General features: G+C 32.8%; 2 protein-coding genes across 2 annotated transcripts; both read right to left on the minus strand.

Annotated features, from left to right (window-relative positions):
• Positions 1–4,818: 4,818 nt before the first annotated feature.
• On the minus strand, positions 4,819–5,256 carry LOC140442510 (zinc finger BED domain-containing protein 5-like). Its single transcript, XM_072533577.1, has one exon. The coding sequence runs from the start codon at positions 5,254–5,256 to the stop codon at positions 4,819–4,821; it is 438 nt and encodes a 145-aa protein (XP_072389678.1).
• Positions 5,257–5,676: 420 nt separating this feature from the next.
• LOC140442511 (zinc finger BED domain-containing protein 5-like) lies at positions 5,677–6,183 on the minus strand. Its single transcript, XM_072533578.1, has one exon. It carries the CDS (start codon positions 6,181–6,183, stop codon positions 5,677–5,679), a length of 507 nt encoding a protein of 168 aa, XP_072389679.1.
• Between the last annotated feature and the right edge of the window lie 21,438 nt (positions 6,184–27,621).

Consider the following 27,621-nt stretch of genomic DNA (forward strand, 5'->3'; position numbering starts at 1 on the left):
TATTATTAAGACCTAGAAGAAATAGGAACAGAATGGCAATTGTATTTATTAGCTTTGTTTGACGATTTCGGTTTTTGAAATAAATGTCACTTCTTAAAAACAAAAAATAATCTTTAAGTATACTATTAGTGATGTTATACTGCCACAAACTAAATGATTCTCTTATCTCGAATGTAACTTAAATCAGGATTGGAATCATTCGCGAGAGATAAAGTACAGAATAAAAAAAATCAACATATATGCATGCAACTCAATATCTAGAAAATCCTAATTTCAGTCCGTTGCTGTTATGTTTTCCACACTGCTCTATGGTACAGGGGCAGGGGTAATAAGGAAAATACAATAAGATTGGCATGTATACGGTCAGGTATATTCAGTGAAATATTAAGGATAAACTTATACTTGTTGGAAGACCACCATGGTTTAAGAATCTTGGGCAACGAAGTCTGCCTAACAGCCTGTATAGATCAATAGTCAATAAGATGATCTACATTTTTAGAGTCAACATACATTTTTTTACATATTTAAAGAAAAGAAGGAAAATATGCATACAGACACCTGTGCCCCAACCAGGTAGTGTTGGGTTCCTAATGCGCTAACGAAGTTGTGCCAAAACGAGATGCCCGAGGGAGTTAAACCTTCGACACTTCGTTCCGTTACTATTCCTAGACGGTCGGCGTCCAACTAAAAACCTCTCCTCTGTCACTCCAGATATCAGGATGGAGGGGCTGGTTAAGGCAAAACATTTATCCTGATGCCCGCTTTCCATTTCTTCTCCCACGCATTTATCGGAAAAACCACACCCACACGAATCACCAAAGACTTTCAACTCCCTGTTTGGCGAGGCTGCCAATTCTCTTACATCGTCTGTATCTCATTCTTTCCTATTTCAGCCTGCGACAATCCGAACCCACCGAAGTGCTACTCTCGCGTTTTAAAATTCTGTTGCGAGTTCCCTCTCCTCTCGTTTTTTTGAACAGAGCAGCTCTCTGATAAATTTGTGGATCCGCCTCCACTACTACTTATCCCTCATCATTTTCTCTATCTTTTCTCTCACGGAAATAATATTCTGTATTTACATTCTCTTTCAAACTTCACTCTTTCATTGCCCAACGTGTGTGTCACACTCCAACATCGTGTGTGTCACAGTATACGAGAGACCACAGTAAAGGCACTGATCGAACTGTGCCTTCCTAAACCTGAAAAGGTAGCTGCGGAAGCAGCCATGGCTGGGAGCATTTGCATCAGATAATAATCCAGCTTCCTATGCATACAGTCCACCCAGATTCGAGGGTTCGGTATTAGTGAATTCGTCCACTCCGGGGCATCACGTGTTGCTTCCCACTCTTGCTGCCACTGACCGACTGAAACCAATCTCTAGACCAGTCTCATCTCAATCATCTCTTGCTCTAAAACCTACATACCTAAAGGACAGGCACTAGAAGGAAAGAGCATTATATAAGTAATGGATAGTTAGTTCTTAGTATTTGTGTTACGGCACTGTGCCTTCGGCCGTCATCGATTGCGCTGCTCTCGACGCATTTGACCAAAACTAGATCACTGTCTACTGTCAGCCATAGAACGAACGGCATATCGGACTGAATTGTTTACATTTAAATTAATATAAACTGAGTTTCATCGACGAGTTTTAGTTAGAATAGTCAACCCAGTCCAAACTAATAAAAAACGTTGTATTCACACAACAATTTTTTTAAGTAAAAAGTGTTGCTTTTCCTGTTGTGTAAGCCAATAATCACATTTTTATTACAACATTTTATAAATTTATAATTTATAGCTGATTTGCACTTCAGACAAATCCATTTCAGGCTGTTTCAAATTGGGCATTACTCACAAAGCTTTCGATACTGGTAGAAATTAACCGCTTAATTACAGCTACGTAATTACTTGAAAGCTTTCTCCGACATGTACGAGTACTAACGAAAACGACGAATAAAACTCGTGACGAAATCACCCGCTTCAGTTGGAAACTCGATAAGCTTGTGAAAAACAACGATAATGGAAATATTTAACTTAAGTTTTATGACTTATAATCGATTTTTATGCATTGCATCGTATGTGGTAAAACTCACATTAGGACTGGTTAGTTAAATTTGTGAAAGTTAATAAGGAAACTTTATATAGGAAAAGTATACTATTTTACAATAATAATTTGGGGGGGGGGATTTTTTGTATGTTTAATTAAAAAAAATTTATCTACGACTATTAAATTATGGAACTGTCACCCATTATAAAAAGCAAAAAGCAAGCATGGATGACAGATGAAATAATCGAAATGATGGACGAAAGAAGACAGCTTAAAAATAGAAATAACTCAAAGTATAAAGGAAAGCATAATCTGATTCGAAGAAAAATCAGGGAAGCCAAAGAGTTATGGACGCAAGCAAAATGTGAGAAACTAGAAGAATTGCAACAAAAACATGACGAATTTAACACACATAAGAAAATAAAAGAAGTTACAGTACACAAAAGAAATACACCCATAACATTAACGAATAATGAAGGTCATGCACTATCCCTAGAAGACGAAGTAATGGAGGGATGGGAAAACTACATTAAAGCATTATTTAAGGATGATCGAGGATCACTACCTAACTTAAGTGCAAATACAGGACCATCAATCTTAAAAGCTGAAGTGGAAAAAGCCATACACCAAGCCAAAAACAACAAAGCCAGTGGACCAGATCAAATATACAGCGAATGGCTAAAATTACTCTAAAATGACAATATAAAAGAACTCTATGTACTTTTCAATCAAATATATGATACCAGTGAAATTCCATCGGACTGGTTAAAATCGATCTTTATTCCTCTACCTAAGAAACCAAACGTTAAGAAATGTAGCGACTGTAGACTCATTAGTTTAATGAGCCATGCCGTTAAAATACTGTTGCATATTCTTCTAAATCGAATTAACAACAAGTGCAAAGAAATAATTAGTCAAGAGCAGTTCGGGTTCCGGAGATGTCTTGGAACTAGAGAAGCACTATTTTCTATGCAAACACTCCTTCAACGATGTTTAGAGGTAAGAAAACCAGTATATATGTGCTTCATTGATTTTGAAAAGGCATTTGATCGCGTTCAGCATACCAGACTAATTACCGCCTTGCAGAGCATCCAACTAGATGAGAAAGACATCAAACTTATTGCCAAACTTTACTGGAACCAAACAGCCATTATTAATACCAACAACAGAGAATCAAAGCCAATCAGTATTGAACGAGGCGTAAGACAAAGCTGTATACTATCTCCCACCCTCTTTAACGTGTATTCTGAGAATCTATTTAGGGAAGCTTTAAAAGATCAAAAAGGAATTATCATAGAAGGAAAAATAATTAACAATATACGGTACGCCGACGATACTGTGATTCTAGCTAAAAACATCGACGATCTGCAGGAGCTAATCAATAGAGTTGACATGGAATGCACAAATTGGGGACTGTCGATAAATATCGATAAAACTAAATACATGGTGACCAGTAAAGTGGATATCGGCGCAACCCAACTGATATTAAACCAACAACCGATGCAGAGAGTTCAGAGATTCAAATACCTTGGATGTTGGATTACCCAAAATCTAAATCCATCCTTCGAAATTCGATGTAGAATTGAACAGGCAAGAAACACATTTCAAAAATTCAAGCCTCTATTGTCCAATAACTCATTAAATTTGGAAATCCGTGAAAAGTTTACAAGATGTTACGTGTGGTCTGTACTTTTGTATGGATGTGAAACTTGGACTTTAAACGCCGATATCATGAATAAAATCGAGGCGTTTGAGATGTGGCTGTATCGAAGGATACTAAAAATTCCATGGACTAGCAGAACCAGAAACGAAGAAGTTCTTCGAAGAATGGGACATCAACGAACTCTATTATATATTATTAAGAAGCGTAAACTAGAATATCTTGGACATATAATCAGAGGACCAAGATATGAGTTCCTTCGGCTAATTCTCAACGGTAAAATCGAAGGAAAGAAATGGATAGGACGGAAGAAACTCTCTTGCTTGAGGAATTTGCGGCAGTGGACAGGTTTGACAGCGGACCAATTGCTACACGTAGCGCAAGACCGAGATCAGTATAAAAATATTATAAGCATGGTAGTCGCCGACGTTCCGTAGGGATATGGCACTCTAAGAAAAAGAAGATTAAATTATGTTTTTATCCATTATGTGCTTTTAAGCCACTAAGAGGATAAATTAACTAACAGCGTCAGTTATATTAACTCACTGATAAGTTATTGTGATTCGTCTAGTTGCAGTTTCTTAATTGTATTTAAATATTGTTATAATATTAACACTTTTTGTTGGTTTTGATTCTATTTTTATAGTTACTAAAGATTTCGCTTTTAAAAACATCGAGCAATTGGGCGGTTGTTAATACAATGTAGCAATGAATAGACTGTTCTTTCATACATTGTAGTTGCACAGAAAAATTAGTGTATTTCGTTACAGATCGGTAATAGTGTTATTTTGAGTTAGAAAGTTGATTGATTTATGGGGTTTGGATCTAGACCAGTGGTTCCCAAACTTTTAATCTCGCGCACCACACACGAAATTATAAATTAGTAGCGTACCACTGAACTGTGGTAATCTTTAAAAAACTTTGAAAATGGCAAAATAATAAAAACTGCAACAACTGTTTATGACAAAATTATTATTTATTAATTATAGGAAAAAATACAATATACTCAGTGTGAAAAATTATGCTGCATGTTCGAGACAAGAGAGGAAATATCTGGCTCAGTTGTACTTAATTTCAGGCGCAAATTAGTGTCTATGTTAAGCTTGTTACAATATTAATTTGTTATTATCAACATAGCAGAAAATCCGCTCTCACAGAGATATGTGGTTGTAAATGGAATTAGAAACAGTATTGCTTTTCTGGACAGCGATGGATATTCATTTTTAACTTTTAGCCAAAATTCACACAGCTCTTTTTTGTTGAATTCCACTTGCAAAGCTCCATCGCAAGATAACTCTATCAGAGATTCCTTTTCATTTACACTTAAATTTTCACGAACACTATCCAGATCCGAAACGGACGGGTTCCTTATCCAATTGAACTCTGAATAATCTCCTTTAAAATATTCTTCAAATATTTCAATGATCATTTGGCTGTGATTTTTGATGTTATTGATCACAATTTCACTCACTGTAAGTTCATTTTCAGTTATAAAATTTTCTAAATTAGGAAAAGATGCTAGGTTCTCATTCGACACGCTCTTTTCAATCATTTGAAATTTTTTGATAACGACTTAAATCTAAGTTTTGCAAAGTTAGATTTAAGTCGTTGATGCGATTGAAAATATCTGATTGATAAGTTAGCCAATGATATAAGCCAGTGTTCGTCTGTCGATTGCGTAATTCAAAATCAGTCCTCATTAGGAACAGCTGCACCTCACAACGTAACTGGAATAATCTGTTCAGCATTTTGCCTTGCAAAAGCCATCTAACTTCTGTATGTAGCAGCAACTGAATATGGTTACTGCCCATTTCGGAACACAAGTTTGAAAATAAACGAGAGTTAAGTGCCAGAGATTTAATAAAATTTACCACCTTGATTGCATCTTGGAGAACATTTTTAAATTGTTCGGGCATTCGTTTTACTGCTAACGCTGGTCTGTGTATACTGCAGTGCATAAAAGTACAAATCTTCATCTGAAGCCAACGCAATTCATCCAGTCAAGTCCATTTTCAGCAAAGAATTCATTCAGTTTGTTGAAAATTTTATTCGCTGTAGTTCGTGTTGATAACGGCTCACAGACTAAATAATCTTCCTTAATTGTTTTATTTTCATGTATATACCGCACGTAAACCATAAGTTGAGCATAGTTCGTTACATCTGTACCCTCATCAAGTTGTATCGAAAAGAAATCACTACTTTTTACATGATTGATGACTTTATTTTTAACATTTGATGCCATACTGTCGATCCTACGTTGAACGGTATTATTGGACAGTGATATCAGTTCTAGCTTTTTAGCTGACGCCTCACCCAACATACAGGTAACCATATCTTTTGCTGCAGGTAACAACAACTCTTCGCCAATTGTGTGAGCTTTTCCTGACTTTGCAATTCTTAGGCTAACTAAGAATGATGCCTCTACTGATTTTTCGGTACTACCAGTAAATGAAGACATGACTTTCGTAGTGCTTTTCATTTCTGTTAATTTTCGGGTGAAAAAATCCGTCGGTTTGCTTACTAATGTAGAATGTTTTGTGTTAAAATGACGATTCGGTAATGAGGGTTTCATATTTTGATTTGATAAAATTTCAAAGCAGATGACACACGAAGGGCGTGGCCGTCACCGTAAATCCAATATTTATGTATTCTGGGTCATATTTTCTAGTAATTTTTCGAATTTTAGTAGGTATTTTATCTTCTTGAATTACCGTACAATCTGGCTCCGAAGTGGAACTCGATGGTAAAGAATTTTTAACATCATCTTGAATCACTGCACAATTTAATTCTTGCGATGAACTTGGTGGTACATTATTTTTAGCACAAGGTCTTTTTACACTACTAAGCCACTTATCCATATTAATTCAGATATATTAAACTTGACTTAAAACAAATTAGATAGGTAATTTGACGAATGCTAGCTGGTTTGACGTGCGTGCGGACGATCGATAGCTTTGTCACTGTTTGACTCGCGTCGCGGTCGCCGAAAGATGCACTGGCCAGCAAAATAGGCGGAGCTTAATGCAAACTAGACGCGACGGAGCCCCCACGCGCCGTGGGGTTATTAACTCAGTAAATTTTACTGTGTATGTCCTATGGCTGCTTGCGTACCACCTTAATAATCGTCGCGTACCACTGGTGGTACGCGTACCACAGTTAGGGAGTCGCTGATCTAGACAATTTGTTGACTTTTTTCCATATAGTTGTTATAGGAGTTGAACTATGTATTCTGGTGACATATTCTCTCCAAGAGTCACGTTTGGCTTTTTTAATGGTATACCTAGCGACTGCTCTTAATTTTTTTAACTCTATAGAGCTTTCTTGAGTTTTATGTCGTTTGAATTTATTAAAAGCTTGTTTCGATATTTTTAATGCTTCTTTGCAGTCATGATCCCACCAAGGTACCGACTGATGTTTGTGATCCGACTTAATTATTCCAACGTACTTATTTGCTGATTCTGTGATTACATTTGTCAAAGAGTATATTGTTTTGTCTATATCTACATTTTCATTTAGGTTTTGCAGATTGTTTTCAACGTAATTTTGAAATTCTGTCCCATTTGCGACTTTTCGTCTTAATCGACTTGCGACTTAATCAAATTAGGTTTATGTTTTGAAATTAATAATTTTAACATTTCTAAACGGGTATAATACCCATTTATATTCAATTAAATTAGAGAGTTGAAAATGATATATTAATAAGTTTCTGTAAGTCTGTTTTTCTAAGTCTGTTTAAAGGTCTGAGTTGATTTGCTTTAATATTTTATTTTTTATTCGAGTGCATTTGACTATAATTTTTCGGTCCTTCAGGTAAGGGTATATATTAGTAAATAGATTTGTGACCTCTGCTGTTTCTTCTGTATACATTTTGGCGATACTCAACGGGTCTGGTGAGTTCTCACAGTTTTCAAAAAAATCTAATAACTGTTCGTAAGTTATAGGGTAGTTGGGGAGTTTGGGTTATCAAAATAAAGTTTTACAGTATCTTATCATTTCTTCTAGTTCATTTTTGTGGTTTGACATTTTGATCTGATTTTAGTTTCTTCTCTTTATCTTTTAGTGTAATAAAAGTAGGTTCCTCTGTAGATGTAGTAGCTGGTGGAAATATTTGGGAGATTATGCGTTTGTTGTTTCTTTTGTTTTCTGTTGTTTGTTCGTTTCTTGTTTGTGAATCTTCTTTGGTTAGCTGCATGTGTGGTTTTTGTGGTTGGGTTTCCTGTTGTGTGCTTGATTTTTTTGATTGTTGTTGTTTAGTGTTTGTCTGGGTTTTTTGAGTTGATATATTAGTTGTATTTTCAATTGGGTCTTTATTTGGAACTGGACTATTTGATGTTGAATTATCTGTTGTAAACACAGTAGACATTTGGCAATTTTTTGATAAGTGGTTGGTTTGCTTACTTACATGTTTGGTAAGCTTGGTTATCTAATGATAAGTAAATCCTGTATATCGTTTCCTTATGTATGATAAGAAAAAAATCAGATAGGGGCTGGTTATTTAGTGGAGATACGTATGTTTGGCGTCTGAAACTCAAAATATACTGGAATTGTGGTGTTGATGTACCTATTGTTGATGTTGATGTTGATTTTAATGCAAATATTAGGACTGAGTGTGGGATTGAGGGACAGACATTGGACAATACTAATCGCTGACTGGGGCTAATTAGTCTACCAGCTTGTAAGAGTTGTTGGTTTATTTGAATTTTTTCATTTTTGTTTATAAAACCCTTATACATACTCTATTATTTGATAATTTTGAACAGAAGATGATGTGGTTTGGTTGTATCAGAAGACTCAGAGCAGACAAGTAATCATCTAGTTTGGTATTTTCAATTAAATCAAAAATAATTGCTTGTTTTCTTGATAAAAATATATTAGATTGTGGTGTTTGATTGGGTACGGAAGAATAATATGTAGGTGATCCATTGAGTTGATTTGATAAGGAGCTGTTTGGTGTATTATTAGTTGTGGGAATTTCAGATTGAATAGAACTATTCATTTTTAGTAATCATTTGTAATTGGAGTACGGTCCTGGCAAACAACCTTCGTAGTCTGTAGTAGAACAGGTTTAGTATACCTGTCCTAGCTTTTGTAGGTTAAATGCTTATCTTCCGAAAATAGTAAAAACTGTTTAGATTAAAGTAACCTACTTTCTCTGTTGTATTTATTTTTGTTATTACACTACTGGATCACTAATTAACGAAAATATTTTTAGTATTTCATTGTGCATTAAAACCTATCTATAACATACTGCACATTCGATTTATATAAAAGTTAATTTAGTGTACATTAATAACTAAACAAATTTTGAATTTTAAGTGGGCTACTACAAGATGGACTCTGTTAATGATAACTTTCTGATTGAGTTAAGTGATTTCTTCTAAACATTAAGATATTAATAATTTATACATTAAGGAGATTCTAAGAAAAACTTTTAAAGTCCTTAGAAGAAAGGAATTGTTTAATTGATTCTTAGGTAATTATAATATGTAAATTATTCATATTTTACAAAGTTTAGATTTTAGATGAGTAAGGCCAAAAAGTTTGATCGGTAACGGACTGTTGATATTTAAATTTTATTAAATCCTTTCATTAGGAAACATCTTAAATGTTAATGTTAAATTTATATATATATATATATATATATATATAAACCAACTATTTAACCATTGAATATATTCCATATATATATTATAACAATGCAATTAATTCTCATTGAGAGAAGTCAACGAGTAAATACTATTTACTAATCTGCTTTTAGTAAACAAATTTTGTTCTGTCAATTGATAATATTGGTGAGTTAATCCACTTCAACCATACCTATACCGACAACTAAAACATAGGCTAGTCATTTTCGGTCACAGTTATTTAATGGGAATTTGACATCGGCAATAACGAAATCTAATTATGCTATCTCCATGACAGTCAGCTTAAACTTGTCTTTCAGCAATCACAGAAAATATCTATTCTTACTAGATTATCTAGATTATCTAGTACTTACTCGTCCATCGATATGCATTGTTTAATTGTGATCGAGAAGTCATGTACTATGTGGTAAATTTGATCATCCTCTGTTTATTCAAATATTCACAGTATTAACCTTCCTACTCTCCCGAAGTAAATGTTACATTCTTTGTCCATGGGTACGGGTGGACCCAGTGGATAAAACTCATACCTGTTGTGAATTAAATTCCAATTTTTTTTATTATTTGTAGAAGCTTTTTTAGTTTTATGTTATCGATGTATGAAAACTAAAAACGTTTTTTTTTTTGTAATAAAAAATATAATAAAACTTTATGTTTAATTAGAATTATATATTTATTCAATGCAACTTTTACAAAAGATATTTGAATTGATATTTGAATGATCAAAAAACTTCTAAGTGAAGCTGACTTGACAAAATCGTTTCAGAGACGTAGTAGCTCTAAAAATGGGTCTACTATCAGAATTGCTCCAAAGTTCCTGCAGAGATTCTCGGGCACCTTTATGGACACCAGCCAGAAGAAGTAAACCTTAAATAAAAATGCAAAATTTCAAGTTAATTTATTTTATAACTGTAATAAAAATATTAACCTATACAATCTTCTAACTCTTCCAGTGATATTTCTTTTACAGTTAACAATTTTTCATTACATATGCGACCACGTTCTCTGTTAGTTTCCACTAATATATAGTTCTATAGTCACAGAGCAGTGACTATACCGTTCTGAAGAGACTTAAGGAGGTCGAAATACGTATCAACGGTTGTTGCTGCACTGTATCAAAACAAAAATCTAATACCGTCATTCTGCAACCAAAATATATTGAGGTATTTTGAAAAGATTTCGAGACGAATGGAAGGCATGGTAGATGGTAAAAGAACCTGTGGAAGATCGCCACTCCGATGCTCAGACCAAATTAAGTGCGCTATTAGTTACTCTCTGTCTTAGGCAGCACATTGCGCCCAGGAAAGAGAAGAATGGATAGCAACCATTCGTCCAATACCATAACGTCACCACATCCTTACGAAGGATAAAGGATAGAGGAGGAGGACTTTTCTATTAACCATATTCTTATCGACCTTAATGAAGCTCTCAAACTAAGCAACGTGGTCTTCTTAACTTCTTGGTGGACGATCAGCATTTTATCGCCTACTGTTGTTATCTATTCGTTACAAATTCTATACAAAAAGAAATAGACATAGACTCGTGTTATAGAAAAATGTATTTTTCTACAACACGAATAGCTTTGCAAATATTAATCAAAATAAAATTTTCACTCATCAACAGAACCATAATTCTACATATGATCATTAAATTTTTTAATAATTTGCATTGGTTTGCCTGTCACATAAGACCTTTCAAATGAAAATACTTTATTACTTTCCCAAATCGGGTTCTTTAATTACACTAGAGATTCAGTTCCAAGTAATTTTAAAAATAGAGAAAATTAAAGACTGCTTACCTATTTCATATGTTACTATTTAAATAAATATATAATATTCAAATTATAACGTTCAACAATATTCGGTGAAATTCGCGCAAAAAAATCCTGAAAAACATAACCTAAATACAATCCCACCTGAAAGTCGTTGTAATACTTTGATGACTTTGCTATCACCCCTGTATTATCGTCTTAAAATAATTATGTTTCTTATAATTTACCTTGTTCTTTGCCAAGAAACATTTTAATATTCTAATCGTGAACGCAGAAATTGCGAACTTTCGTTTAATGAAGTTTGGAAGTTTTACCTTTCCTTTAATTTAATTAATATTAGGTCACAATGAAAAAATCTTTCGTACAGCTTACTTTTGAACTTGTTAGGATCGTAAAATTGACAAGTTAAATATCTTTTCTTTATGATGTTTTTACCAAAATAAATTTTAATTAAGTTGAAAAGTCTTTCTTAAAAATTTACAAATCAAGAAATGAATTGATATTTTGATTAGGTCGTTGGAACTGTCACTTGTGCGTGGATTGTAAATATCGCTTGGTTAATATCACACTCCTTCAACAACGCACACGCATATATATATATATATATATATATATATATATATATATATATATATCCGGCGTTCTGTGTTTCTATGTTTTTGCTGTTATATTTAGTATATTAATTTTTTGATGTTTCTTTGCAATAATAACATTGTAATGCTACAGATCTTTTAAAGGTAAGATCATTTACTTAATTGTTTTTTCATATTCGATGTATCGCTAATAACACTCTTTTAGATGAACTGTTGATGCTTATTGAACAATAGGCAAAACGTCTTCAGTAAATAGATAAAGTAGCACAACTCTTGTCTTTTTTATCTCCAAATTGACCGAAAACATCCCATTCACTTACGAGTGCACATTTTTATATATATATATATATATATATATATATATATATATATATATATATATATATATATATATATATATATATATATATATATATATATATATATATATATATATCTTCTTCTTCTCATTGCGCCGTCTCCTTTCAAAGGTTGGCGATCCAAATGGCAATTGTAGTTTTGGAAACTGCTGCGCGAAAGATCTCTGCGGATGAGCGGTCAAACCATCTCCTCAGGTCTTTCAGCCACGAGTTCTGGCGTCTTCCTACTGATCTTTTGCCCTGTACTTTTCCTTCCAGTATACCTTGAAGTAATTCATATCTTTCGCCTTTCAGCACATGACCCAAGTATTGCATTTTCCTCTCTTTGATTATTCTTAGTAATTCTTTTTGTTTACACATGCGACGAAGTACCTCAACATTAGTAACTCTTTGTACTCATGGAATCCTCAACATTCGTCTGTATATATACACCTCAAAGGCATCTATTCTTTTTTCTATTTCAGAGTCCATTGTCCAACTTTCACAGCCATACAGTAAGACACGTCTTATAAAAAACGTAACGTCTGATCATTCGGTTTCTAAGCTGTAGACTAAGGTCTGATCTTGGGAAAAATGTTTTAATGCTCATGAATGTTTTCCTTGCTTGTTCGATTCTTGATAGGATTTCTTTTTTGGATTACACTGACTATTGATATTTGTTCCCAAATATTTTATGGAATTTATTTATTTATTTTATATAAAATTAATTAAATTTAAAATATATGCAGTGGATGAATAGCAGAAGTTAGAGCAAATGAAAGTCGTCAACTACTTCATTGATTTACTTGAATACGTTTCGCTTTTATTTTTTAAAGCATCATCAGTTCACTATAAACAGAAAAGATCTTAGAATATAAGTAAACAACGAACAGGGTTTATACTTACAAAAACAATTTGTAGGTTTTTTTAGATGTTATAAAAACTCTACGATAATTTAATATTAACATTTAAATAACTAAACGAGAAAAAAGAAACAAAAAACACAAGACAAACTGTAAAATAGTACTACTGTTCATTTAATGTTGACCGATGGCCTCATTTGAATGTTGGTTTAAGCTCCTTTTATTCACTTCTTTAAAAAAAAACAAAAAAGGAAAAATAAAGTTAATGTCCTTACCCCCTAATGTAAAGGGTTTTTTTTATTCGTTTTGTATGGTAAGAGATCTTTTGCCCTTGCACAACATGCCATTTCAGCTAAACACAGTATCGATTTCACGAATTCCAAAATACTGTGCAAACAACAAAATTATCACAAACGATCCATCCTTCAAATGTTCCAAATTATAAAACATCCAGCGTCCCTAAATAAAAGAACCGACATCGACAACTCGAGCCAGATATATCTGGCTCAACTCACTCTCTCATCATACCAAACCAATAAAATAAAACCCTTACAAGACATTTACTTCATTTCCATTCTTCTTCCTATTTTGTTTTTTTTAAGGAAGGGAAAAAAAGAAAGGAAAAAAGGAAAAAAAATGAATCCTTTTTTAAAAAAGGTTGGTCTCTTTTCTTTTACCAATTCCATCGATAATCGTACCTCCCTGCATTCCAAATAAACACATGTTCGAAAAAAAGCCACATGTGAAATAATGATATCCTACAATGGATAGAAAACAAGCAAAAAGATTAGTCTGGTTTAAGCCTTTCAAATGAAGCCATCAGTCAAAATTAAATGAACAGTAGTGATCTTCTACAGTTTTTCTTGTGTTTTTGTTTCTTTTTTCTCGTTTATTTATTTAAGTGTTAATGTTAAATTATCGTAGAGTTTTTATAACATCTAAAAAAACCTACAAATTGGTTTTGTAAGTTAGCTGTTTACTAATATTCTAAGATCTTTTCTGTTTGTAGTGAACTGGTGGTGCTTTTAAAAATAAAAGCGAAACGTATTCAAGTAAATCAATGAAGTAGTTGACGACTTTCATTTGCCAATTATTGACCGATCAAACCTCTGCTATTCATCCACTGAATATATTTTATTATTATTATTATATATATATATATATAAATATATATATATATATATATATATATATATATATGTATATATATAATAATAGTAAACATTGAACAGTGGTGCTGACAGCACGCAACCTTGGCGGACTTCTCTCTATATTTTGAAATCTTGGGTGTTCTAATTGTCAAATTTTACCTTGGCAGTTTGATTCCAATATAGATTAGATATAATTTTTATATCACAACTGTCAATATTTATGCTTTTTAATATTTCTGCAAGCTTTATATGTTTAACCTTATCAAATGCCTTTTCTAAATCTACAAAACATAAGTACATGTTCCGATTTATATACATGCATCCTCTGGGCCAGCACATTCAAGCCGAACAAAGCATCTATTGTGCCCATACTCTTTCTAAAGCCAAATTGTGTTTCAATAATTTCATATTCAAGAGCTTTAACAATTCTGCTGTGTACTATTTTCAAAAATTATTTAAGTGAGTAAGTAACTCATTAAAGCGATTGTTTTGTGATCTGGGCAGGATATTGCACTTGACTTTTTGGGTATTCCCACAAAGGTCAATTGCAGCCTTTGTCTGGGGATTGTGGCAGTCTGATATATTAGATTAAAGAGTTCAACCATTACATCAATAACATCTTCAATTATCTAATTGCTTCAATTGAAGCAATTATACCTAACCATAAATAAAAACTAAAACTAAGGCACAGAAACTACACATATTTGACGTCAACAATTTAAATTTAAATTCATCATGTTAAACTATTTTTTTTTAATTTGACTGATTTATCAATTAAGGTTAGACATTTACTCGATATACAATTTTGTTTTATATAAATAGCTAGTTAGTAAAATTTTTTGGTCATTATTGTAATAAGGTAAACAATTTAAGTAGTTTATCAGCAATCAAAATTATTAATTAATTAAGCGACAGATCTTAGGTAAACCTGTTAACTTTGGTTCCTCTATTCTTGTCCAACGCTAGTAAATAAAAGTATACTTTACTCAAATGTTTAATTTCTGATTTTTTGACTCCATATATGAAAGTCATCTACAGAAAAATTATCTTACTATAGTTATTTTCAACACCTAAGATTTTAAAGTAATTTTAATCCATAGTGTGATTATTATCATGTACATGTGTGGCGAAAGTGTATTTTTCTGAGTGCAATCTACAGTCACTTTCGTGGGAGGTAATTCGATCTTTTTTGGATCTTGAACTTTGTCCTATATATTCTTTATTGCAATCTATACAAGGGATACTGTAGATTATATTTGTTGTTAATTCTTTAGAATATCTATAGAATAAGAATAAAAAAATTTTTACATTTCTGCGAATGGATGAGCCAGATGCCTAAGTGAATGTCTGGCGCATAACAATTGAGTTATGTTAAATAAAGCTAGTATCAATACATTTGTATGACAGAGCAGAGAAGAAAATCAACCAGGTGCCTAAAATAAAAGAAATACATATATGTAGACATTAAGAAAGCTCTTTCAGAGTAAGTTAAATGAGAGTGAATACAGTAACGTAGTTTTTATTAAAGTTATTTTTGATGATATTAATGAGGTGCTCCGGCAAAGAGGTGCTGAATAAGGAAGTAACGATGCTACTGCTGGCATGAGAAAGGAAGTTATTAAGGCGAAATCTAATATAGTTTTATGCGAATAAGTTAAATAATATGCATGAAATGGGCAAACTAAACGAGAATATATGTGATGGGTAGCTCTTTCGGGGCGACAGACTCAGTAAAACACAGGTTTGAAATAAAAATAAATCTATTAAGTATATATATATACAATAAATAAAAAAAACTAAAAAAAGAAATTCTACGTTGTATATTTATAAAACAAAAATAAAATGAATTCTACGTTTCCGTCTGGGTCCCGCGATGAATGAATATTCCCCGGCAAACGTCTATAAAAGAAAAGAAACTAATTAGTACTACTAATATACTCGCTTTCGCTTCAATTCAGAGAAAGCTCCGTATATGCTCGCAAACAAAATATTTAGCTGTGCAGACCCACGGCAATGTTCAATACACAATGCCGACGGGTTCCGCTTGGCTAAGGACAGAGTATGATCCTCAATACGGAAATCTCTGTCCCGGTTGGTTCTGTGCAGATCCACGGTAATGCTCAATACGCAATACCGATGGGTTCCGCTTGATTAGGGACAGAGTATGATCCTCAATACGGAACTATCTCTGTCCAGAATGTCTCGCTGGTTCACTACACCGGCGAGTCAGGGAGCCTAGAGCGCTAGCTACAAGACTGTCTAATTCCGCTATTCACACGCCTTAAATAGCCGTTTGAATCCCACTTCACCGTCAGGTTGTAGAAGTGGATGCGCAAATATAGACACTCCCACGGTTCGAACTGTTAAACGATTAAAGCATCGTTACATATACGTACATAAGCATATATTATTTTTATATGATAAGGTGATTAAAGGTGTGTAAGATAGTGCCAACCGAATAATGACTGTTAATATCGTAAGGCAACCTTACGATAAACCAGAAATGCCTGTGGGATGAGATAAAGTTTTTACTATTTTTGAAAAATATATATGAATTATTTTTAAGTGAAACACTGAAAGCAAATGGAGAGCCTATTTATACACATAGTATTCACATAGTATAGCTTCTGTTAAGGTCAGCCAATGATGAGGGTGATATAGGCTGCGGCAGTAGCTAACAAAATGGTACACAATATAGCAAGCGCTATTGTGTTGTAGTGACAGAAAAATCCTGTAGGACCTGATCACGCTGAGGCTATAGGTAGTCCCCTATCTAATTCAGATGATAGTGGATTACCGAAATGATATTATTATATATGCTAACGAAAAAGAGCTCTTTAATATGAGAGCAGGTGTTTTAAAGGACTACGTTTTGGAGCCAATTTTGTGTAACGTGTTCTATGATGGGGTGCTGCGCCTGCAGTTATCGCTAAAAGAATAAATCGACATAAATAAACAATTGAACAATTGAGAAGATCATACTGTGAACAAATAAAAAGCTGCTCATATGTCCTCATAGAAAAGAGAAGCACTTTTGTTACTATAGCAGCGAATACAAAAGAGACCAGTATAGATAAAGTATTTGTATCTATTAAGTAGGAATTGCTAGTCAAGTCTTACAGCTTCTTGTCATATCTATAAAAGTACATAAGTCACTAGGGGATATCTCCCTTAAGTGTGAGCCAGGGCTTGAACCTAACGCCAAAGGCATATTAACAATCGTATTAACGATAACTCTGAGCATTTACGTAGGACATGTTTTACAGTTTTGTCTTCTCGTTCACATTTTCTGCATACAGTTGTGTCTACTAGCCCCAGCATGTGGATGTGTTTGCCTAGTTATCAATGACCAGTCAAAAAACCATTTGTCAAGCTTCGGTTTTTCCTGATCATTCCCAAGTACTTCTTTGATGCTGACTTTACAAAGTTACTAAATGTTACCTTGGCAAGTCAACATAATTGCCTTTCTTTCCATCTTTTAGCGATTTGCGAGTGGGATTTACATTTGAAAATTTTCATATCAAAAAAAAGTTGATCAATCAAAAAGATCTTCAGGTTCTAAGAGTCTTAGGACTGCTGCCTTCCTAGCTTATTGTTCAGCAATGTGGTTGCCGATGCGGTTACGGCTGTTATGACAATCCAAAGATTGAGTTAGTAATTAGTGATACTCCATTACCAATCCTGATGTGATTCGTGATCTATTCTAGGTTAGTATCTTTGCAGACTATTATCGTTTTACCGGCTATACCTTTTGGATTATTGTTTTGCGGCTATTGAGATACAAGTCAGTTGTGTCTAAACTACACTTGCTTTATAAATTGGAACTTCATTCCTTATACCTCTGGCATAGTCTTTTCATCATTTTCAGGAGAAACGATATTAGTTTAATTGGTCGGAAAGCCTTTGGTAGGGTGTAATCTATCCTACCCGGTTTTGCTATGAAGACCAAACGTACCTCTCTCCACCTCCTAGAATTATATCTCAGAGCCCAGGAAGGTCTGAACATTCCCACAAGGTGCGGCAGAAGAATATCAATTTCCCATTGTATTAGGGCTAGATATATGATATAAGAACCGGGTGACTTAAAAAAGTAAAGCACAATATGGTCCATCTTACCTTTATGGTCCATCTTACCTTTTCCTCACTACTCACTGTTCTGGCAAGATGTCAGTCGTTTAGAAATGTTATGATCATTTCTTCCCCCTAGTTTGGTGCTGTTGAGGCACTAGAACCATAGAAGTACGTTTTCATTAGGGTCTCAGCACTTTCGCAAAAGGTTGGAATTTTTGCTTCGATATTTCTTTGTTAATATGCCGAAATGTCAATGTGAGTCGTGCTTTAAGAGCGTTTTATGCAGCGAAAAATCTTCGATTTTCTCACAGTAAGCTCTCCAAGCAGCTCTTTTTTTATTTGCAGACTTTCTTAAAATCTGTGAGGTTAGATTGATAATAATACCAATTCTTATTGAGTTTGGTAAGCTTTGCTTTAATAAAAGCTGTTCTTAATATCTTCCTAGGTGTTCCAGTCCAGTGCACCACCAAAAGTTGCTTTTGCGACTTTCCTGAATCATCCTTATCTGACAGGATTTTTTATGATCGTAGCTTATGGTTTTGGATAGATACCGTATACCTTTACAATTCTGTATTAGTTTCTGAAAGTAAAACCTTTTGATTCTGCAGAGTATCTTCTAAGAGTCGATTGTAGAGTTCCACATCCATCCTCCTAGGGTCGCAAAATTTGATATATGAGGTATGAGGGAGAGTAATGAATGAATGACAGTGTTGTCAAACCGTGGAAAGTTATTAAACTTAAGATGTAGGTTAACTGTAAACACGGTAGTAAACTATCAACTTACGTTGTTTACGGTACATGATGCTTTTGGTTTCTACCTGAAATAAATTAGTAACAAGCATACTTACGTGCTAGTACTTATTGTTTGCGTGTGAGGGCTGGATAAGTAAACAATGAAAGTATGAGAAAGGCTTACGTAAAAAAAATCTCAGTGCAATTGCTTTTTATTTGATGTTAAATTAATATGGAGAAAAATTGATATCTCACAAACGATATGATCGCTAAGTTGGTGAAAGAAACAAAGAGATTAGATAGGATACGAAATAACAAAGATACGTAAATGCAATATGGAGTAAATTAAGGAGTTCAGTAGACATAATGAAGCACTACTATAAAAGTTTTCTACCATATCTTTCTCAAGGGTGGTAGGTTTTAATAAGAACAAATTGCATACTACCATTCAGTACGGTGAGAATATGATTTATTTAAGGTTTTTTCTTTCATTTGAGTAAAAAAAACATTAATTATGCATTTTTATGACTCGCCCTGTGTTTCTAAGTATTGTATGATGTATAATGGGCTCTATTATTTTAACAACAGCAAATAAATTGAACCAGCAAATTTACCACACTAAAATATTTGATTCAATTAATTCTGTACGCTATTCTGCTCATTGTTAGTGTTGTTCGGTAGACAAAAATGGAAAATTTTTGCTATTTCAAAAGTTCCAATTTATCGCTTGATTGGTGCTGTCACTCAGCATAATTGTGCAGTTTTACTTTTTTTGTACTGCACTGTAGGCTATTTGTTTTACTTTGCTTTTCTAGTTTTTTAAATTGGTAAATTTTTATAATGGGTAAATTTATTTGCTCTGACAAAATATTTTGCTAATTGCAGTAAAGTCTGTCAATAACGGCCACTTGCAGTCCACAAATACATAATAACAAATGTTTGAAACTTTTTATTTTGTTAAATAAAGCAGATATAATTTTCTACATAAACGGAAAACTACTTTTATATACTTATACAAAACCTAAAACTACATACTATACTAAGAAAAAAGCAGATGTTAAGCTTTGTTAAAATATGTATCAATTTGGTTAAATTTCATCTTTAAGACACATTAAAATTTTACAATTATTTCTCTACAGGAAATAATTTACTACGTCACTCAATTTTGCATATACTTTGCTTGCATTTAATAACGTGTATTTTGAAGTTTTATATTCGTCCACATCACTATTGGTATAATTATTGTATTATATCATGAGCTCAAGTTCTTCAATACTGTGCGTAATACTAAAGTTAGGGCTCTCTGTAGGTCTATATCACTGTCACAGGAAGCAAATTATTTCACATCTAAAATTTCGTTACCGACTGTATAAAAATACGAATCTTCTTGGATTATATCAGAGAAGTTGGCTTTAGGCAAACCTTTTTTAATTAAATACTTAACTAGATATACTTTTTCCGAATATCTGTAATTCAGATACGTGCGTTGGATAAATTTATATTTTTTTCGCAATTCTCAAAATCACATACACTGTCAGTAAACGCCAATCTTTTAATCAAAAAATTCGGTAAATCAACTGGAAATTTGCTACAAAAATCAACTTTATCATTATTTAGAGCTGCTGTCAATATAGTCACGATATTGAATATAGTAGCCAATATCATACCCAATGATCGATAAGAGTCATAAAACTGAAACAAGGGATGATCAAGAAGTTAGTCGATGATTTAACCACCAACCTTAGTGTCCAGGGTTTTATATAATACTATCTATCTCCTAAATGAGTTACCTTTACAGCTTCAAAGCCAGCATATTTGGTCTGTGGGAGTTATTACCTTGTCGGTTTAACTAGGATTTAACATGTGAAATCGTTCTTCTCTTGCTATGTTCTCTTGCTATTATATATTGAAATCTCCTCGTATATGTTAAAACACCGAAATATTATTTCAGTCCTCTTTGTGTCACGTAAAATACGTTGATATAAACCCATTTTACAATTTGTTAATATACCACAGACGTATATTCTTTGGTATTTTCTTTGATCGTTTTCCGCTTAATATTCCGTTTTAAATAAACATCCATTTAGATCGCTGAGAAAGTATTGCGGAGAAGAGAATTACCTCACTCTCGCTAAAGCCATTGTCGGGGGTAGTTGGCTTCAGTGTTGGTCCATATTTTTCTTCAAATTTGTAATGTTTTGTATTTTTTTGTCTTATGTTGTGGAAAATATGTAGTGAGCAGTTAATAGTTACAGTTTTAAGCAGGTTTGGAAGAATCTTTGAAAAGAGAACACTCTGTGAGTGTCAGCGTGAAGAAGCCGACAAATTTGTTGACAATAGTGAATTATACTCAATGTAATTTGTCAGTTTTGAAAGAGTTATCACTGTTTCTATGTTTCTAAGTATCTAAGAGATTTGTGTCCAGTTGTACCTGTTCTAGTTTTTTAAGAAGCAGATTTTCAAAGTCAAGTGCCAACTTCCATCCTCATTTTGTTTGTCCCTGGTCGTTGTTCCAGACTATAGATGCAGTTTTTTGCATGGCAGTGAATCTCCAGTTCCACCCCCAGAAATTTTAGTGAAATCCAGGTAACTTTTGTGTTTGATTTTTAAAGGAAAAATAAACATTTTCTAATAATAATTGCTTTCATAATAGTTTAAGAAATTGCAATAATTAAAATTATAGATGTAGGGTGTGGCTCTTTGCTGTCATGTAAATTTTTCTCAGTTTTAAGATTTAGTACTGACATATATGGCAGTTGGCACCATTTTTGACGTTTGGTAAATATCTAATCATATTTGAGATTTTGTTTTTGTTTTTTAAAAAAAGGTTAACCTCTATGCATAGTTTCACTAAAAAAGATATTTCTTTATATGTAATAATTTATTTCTGCTACAAATTGTCGCCCATTAACAATTGAAAGTTTTGTAGTATCTCCAACTTCTAGAGTTTGTAAACTGATAGGACATAGTAAGTGTCTCTCTCTCTGTTATTTTGTATTTTTTTTGTAACTATTAATATAGTATTTTTCTACTATTTACTTTTGTACCTGTTTGTGGTGAGACAGTTATAAATATTTAATTTGTTTTCCATAAACCATTTTGTTTATTTATTTTTAAAAAGTTCCTAACCTTTTTCGTGTTTTTAGGAAGAAAGAACCTTTTCTTTAATCCAGCAGGAAGATTCTTCAAAGCGGCGTCCATTTTAAATAGCTTTAAGAACCTTCTTGTGAACTCATATAAGTACTAATTTTGTTTTATTTTTGTAGTTAACCCATTTCAGTCCCCTTGTCATTCACTTATCCACGACCCAGTTCTCCAAATAAAGCCTGAGTGACCATTCGCCAGTTTCAGTTTATTTTGCTTGCTCTATCTGTAGCTCCGTAATTTCTGTCCTAAATTTTTAACCCCTAATAATAATATCCTATATGGTAGGCAAAATACTCGTTACAATGTAGGGATGCACTGTCTAGAGATCACAGGCTCTCGAGAGAAACTTTTGTTGTATGTTATGCTTTGTAACCTTATAAACATTACATGTTTGTAATTTTTCTTTAAATTATTATTTTATTTAAATTTCTTTCGATTATATTCATCTATTAACTTCTCTCTTTCAGTTTACTATTTTTATTTTAAAAATAGTTGGCGCTCAACCCTTCGATCAACTTTCTTTTTTTTTTAATATTGTATCATCTAAATTTCAATTTTTATTTTCACTTGATATTCTAATTCTTGCATTCAGACCACAATCTCTTCTATAAGATAGAACATAATATATAAATGTTTATGCCACATTTTGGTCAAAAAAAAAATAATCTGACATTTGACAATCTGCTTTTTTATGTCAATTCAATGCAGAAGAAAGAATAATTTAATAGTAAGGGTGACTAGTTTTTATAATGTGTTTTGTTTATTTAAGCTGGATTTTTAGTTAAAAATTCAATTATATCGTTAAGTCTTTTCTGGGTTTTTTGACCTATCATAAATATGATTAGTTATTATTTTGGTTTATTTATCCCAGCCAAACTCATTTCTCAGATTTACATCTAAGATAAGACGTTCTCACACCTAAGGGACTAAGCTAGACGAGGCCTAACAATTGACTCCTAAAGAAAATTGTGAGTTTTATTGTTCTAGATTAGCTCCCAACTTTCGGAGGTAGTTATATTGGTACCCATTGGCATTCACCGTTTCTAATGGGTTGTTCAATAGTTAGAGCTTATTAAAGGATAAAATAATCGAACGCTAGAGTGCGAATAGACGATTTACCAAAATATGAAAATTATAAATTACACAAAACATAAATGTGCTGATAATGGTCTTGTAATTAAAGCCGCATTTAATATTGATTGCAATATTACCAAATACTCACAGATTACGTCAGAATAGTCAAACAAAATAGCATTCACTTGTCTATTTAAAACTAAATTTTTAACTTAAATAGTTTAACTTTAGTAAATATATAATCTAATTAAATGTAAACCACAGCTAAACATTCAATTGAAATGAAACACATCTATGGTTTTATGAAATCCAATGGAATTAACCTACTTTATTGGATTAATGGCAATAATTTTATGCCGATTGGAAATTGGATTTATTTGTGTATTACAAGCTTTTTAATAGTTTTAATTAGATTTTGATACGTGTTCATTTATATTATTGTCTAGTTATTTAAAGTAAAGGATTATTAGTTGTTATTTCGATATGATTCCAGTATTTGGTATTATAATAGGTTTGCAAAATGCTTACAAGGTAGACCAAATAATTTAGTAAGTTTATGAAATAATTTAAATGTACAAGTGGGTAAGGGTGTCATGTCATAAAATAACAATCTTGGAATAATAATATCCATCAAACCTTATTTACACATTTATATTTATACACTGGAGTGAAAAATTAACCGGACACTCAGATTTTTTAGGAATTTTTTCGTTTTTAGAGTAAAACATTCATTTTTGAGTTTCATTTTATGCCTAATTAGCAATAACGTTTTTTCTTCTTTAAAACCGTTTAGATGACTTTTGCGAGCAACAACATTAAGAACAAACTTTTTGTTATTAATGTGAACTAGTGTTTTAAATTGAATAGAATTAATTAGTTTATTTAAGTTTATTTAAGTATTCTATGTGTTTGCAAGTTTGCCTTTAGTTTTTTTTTGTGTTCTCCTAGTTAATTTTGCAATAAAAAAATGATGATAACAAAAGAAGTAGCACAAGTTGTTTTAGACGATGACGGGCGAAGCATTCATTACATCGCAAATGCTTTAGAAATTTCTCGAAGTACAGTGTTTGGGGTAATAGAACGATTTCTGGAAATAGGACAATACATCAGCAGGTCAGATCAAGATACAGGAAGAACCACAGGTCAATTTGAAGGTCAATTTATTAAATTGCAAGCGTTGCGCGATCGCACACTATTACGACTTATAGTAATAGTACTTATTCAACGATAAAATGATGTCCATACAAACACAGTTTCCATTTATACCATTCGAAGACGCTTAACTGAATATGGATTAAGATCCAGAATAGCTCTCATAGGACTTCTATTTACAGCAGACCATCGGAGGTAATATTACACTTCGCTCGCAAACATCCTAATTGTAGTGTTGAAGAATATGGTGCTTTGTTGTTCACGAATGAAGCAAGATTTAACAGATACTCATCAGATGGGTGGCCCAGGATTTGGAGAAGACTTTGTGAACGTTATCACCAATGTTGTTTTACTGCCAAAGTTCAATTTGGTGAAGATGGTACAATGAGGTGCACAGGCATTTCTCTAGCGGCTCATAAAAAATGTTTACAATTCTAGGAGGCAATTTAAACGCTAAAAGGTATATTAAATAATGTTTGTGACATCTTGTAGTGTCATTATTGGCCCCATTCATCTGCTTGTAAGGACTTATATAAGCGTAGTTTACTACTAGGAAAATACTTTCGATTTGATCTGATTATGCCACATGTGAAAATGTTACGATTTAAAAGTGTAGTTAATATTTAAAAACTCTGTAACGTCTTATAGAACTATTACGTTATCTGTTGACTAGTTGGGAAGCCTACGTCCGTTTATTTCCTCCCTCCCAATTTCACTATTATAAGTAAAGCTCGAATTTATAGGCAACAAAAATTGAAGAAAAAGGCGCCTATATAGGCAAAGATTTTTATTAAAAAAGGCAGGAATATTAACATTTAGGCAAAATATAGGCAATAAAGGATTATAACTTATTATTTATTGTACAAAGTGATACAATTAACGTACTATTAACTTAAGGCAGGTATATTTACACATCATAATCATAACATTAGTATAAATAAACTAGTAGCTAAATAACTGTAAATTAATAATTAAACATTGTAACCACTTAAAATTTTATCATTAATAGAAACAACTAAATGTTTTTCAATATTTTCGGTCTTAAAACTATGTATTCGATCACTTAAAATTAATTTTTACATTGAAAATAAACGTTCGACATCGACAGATGTAATTGGAGCATATTTCAGAGCAGATAATAAATCTGGCATAATTTGAAATTCCTCGGAAAATGTCCCATTCAAAACTTTAGCAACATTAGATAAAAAGAAAAAACCTTCTTGTCGAAAACATATTTCATTTTTTTTTTAAATTAATTGACCGTTACTTTCAGGTGCCGATTTAATTTTTGTCTTTAAATTATCTATTAATTTTACTGACTCACATAAATTTATCTCTTGTTTTTTTAATAAGGTAATTGTGGTAACTATTAATTTATAATTGTCATTGATATAAGCGAGTTCCTGTTTCAATTTGGGATTTTTTAATATTTTTTTTGCTTCTCGAATGACTTCGGAAATATCATCATCAAATTCTGACATAACTAATTCTATTTCATTGCAGCGTTCAAAGTAAAAAAAACTGCTTCGAGCCAGGTTCCTCACCTTGTAACCACTGGTTTAGGTGGCAAAGGGACACCGGGAAGTCTTTCTTTATATATTTGCACCCTCAACGGAGCCTTTACAAAAACTTTTTTCATAAAATTTATAAAATTATTTACCAACGGAAACAGATTTCTTATTTTTTCAGTAATTCTATTTACCCCGTGGGCTATACAAGTCCAATGAATTAAATTGGGATAAAAAATCTTTAAATTAACAGTAGCTTTTAACATATATGCCGCAGCATCTGAAAGCATTAAAACTACTTTATTCACTGGTATAGCGTTGGGTAAAAAGAGGTTTGTTAAACTATCTTGTATAAATCGACTTATTGTTAAATTGTTTGTTTTTTCCAATACTTTAACGGCAACTAAATAAGGTTTTCTCGCAAAATTCCATATATTAAATTAGCTATATACCTGCCGCATACATCTGTCGTTTCATTCACGATAATATACAAAAAATTGCCCTCTAACTCCCGCTTAATTTTTGAAATACATTCCACATAACATTTTTCCACAGTATGTTTTCTCAATGTACTCTCGTCCGGTAAGGATTTATTAAGATATTTTTCGAAAAAGAACTTAAAACTAGGGTTACTAATTTTATATAGAGGAATGTTGGATGCAATCATCATCTGGCATAATTTAAATTTAAATGCGTCTTCCTCCTTTTTTTTTGAACTGCTTAAACTATCCCGCAGAGATATTTGGGCTAACTTAGAGGAATTTAATTTTTCCAAATTACGTTTATGAAGTGGGGTTCTACAATGCTGGTCAATAAAGTACTTTTTTCTACTTGAAATCTGAGAATTAAAAAAAAAATAATTGGATTTCTAAAACCGCTTTTGAATTTAGTTATGTTGTGGGACGAGAAAAAAAGAGAAAAAATAAAACTTACCGAATTGCCGCATGGTTTACAAAATGCTCCATCTCCTTCTAGAGAAAGTTCCGAATAAGGTGAGATCTATAGCCTTAATAATTTAGATGTCATCTTTTCACACAAACGTCTAAAACGTTTTAAAACGTGTTTTTTTGCTTTTCGGTATACGCCACAAAACTAAACTAGGATATAGCAATTTGTGACTAAACTCTGATACAGTAACCGACTGTACAACTGATAATAAACTAATAAAGCTTAGGGATTTTTAAATAGTTAACCCTCAAGTATGATATTCACGATGCAGGTTCAAACGATGCCACTATGATGTTGTGGCATGAATATATTGGTAATCGTGGTTCTACAGATATCGCTTCAGCTTTCTTGTGATACATAAAACTTAACTTTCGTTCATTGAACTCGGGTGAAATAAAAAAACTCATAGTCTGATCTGACCGATGCATCGGTCAGAATAACAACTAAAGAATACTGTTCATGTTCCGTTTGCTAATTCTTAATAGATATTTCACTCAAGTAGAACAAAAGTTCTTAACTAGCGGTCACAGCTTCTTACCTTGCTACCGTGTCTTCTCGCTCATAGAGAGAAAAAAAAAGAGCAATAGTGCATGTACCCTTTAACTGACTGGCAGTGATTGCCAACTCACGCCTCAGTAAGCACTTCAATGTGTACTACATGCAGCAAAAAGACTTCAAAGACTTTCAGCATGTAAGAACTACTTATGGAAAGATCACAAATGTAAGATTACTAAGTACAGTCGATTCAAATTCGACAGCGATGATCCTACGAGAATAATGGCTAGAACTTCTCACAACGACATACAACTTTGGCAAACATTCTCACTTTTGAATAAAAATGGGGTGCACAAGCCATCAGAGCATTCAACTACCAAATTAATGCGTTGCCGAATGCGTATACGAGGCATATAAAAATAAAAGAAGAAA

Source organism: Diabrotica undecimpunctata, chromosome 5 (assembly GCF_040954645.1).
Source record: "Diabrotica undecimpunctata isolate CICGRU chromosome 5, icDiaUnde3, whole genome shotgun sequence".
Taxonomy (NCBI): Eukaryota; Metazoa; Arthropoda; class Insecta; order Coleoptera; family Chrysomelidae; genus Diabrotica; species Diabrotica undecimpunctata.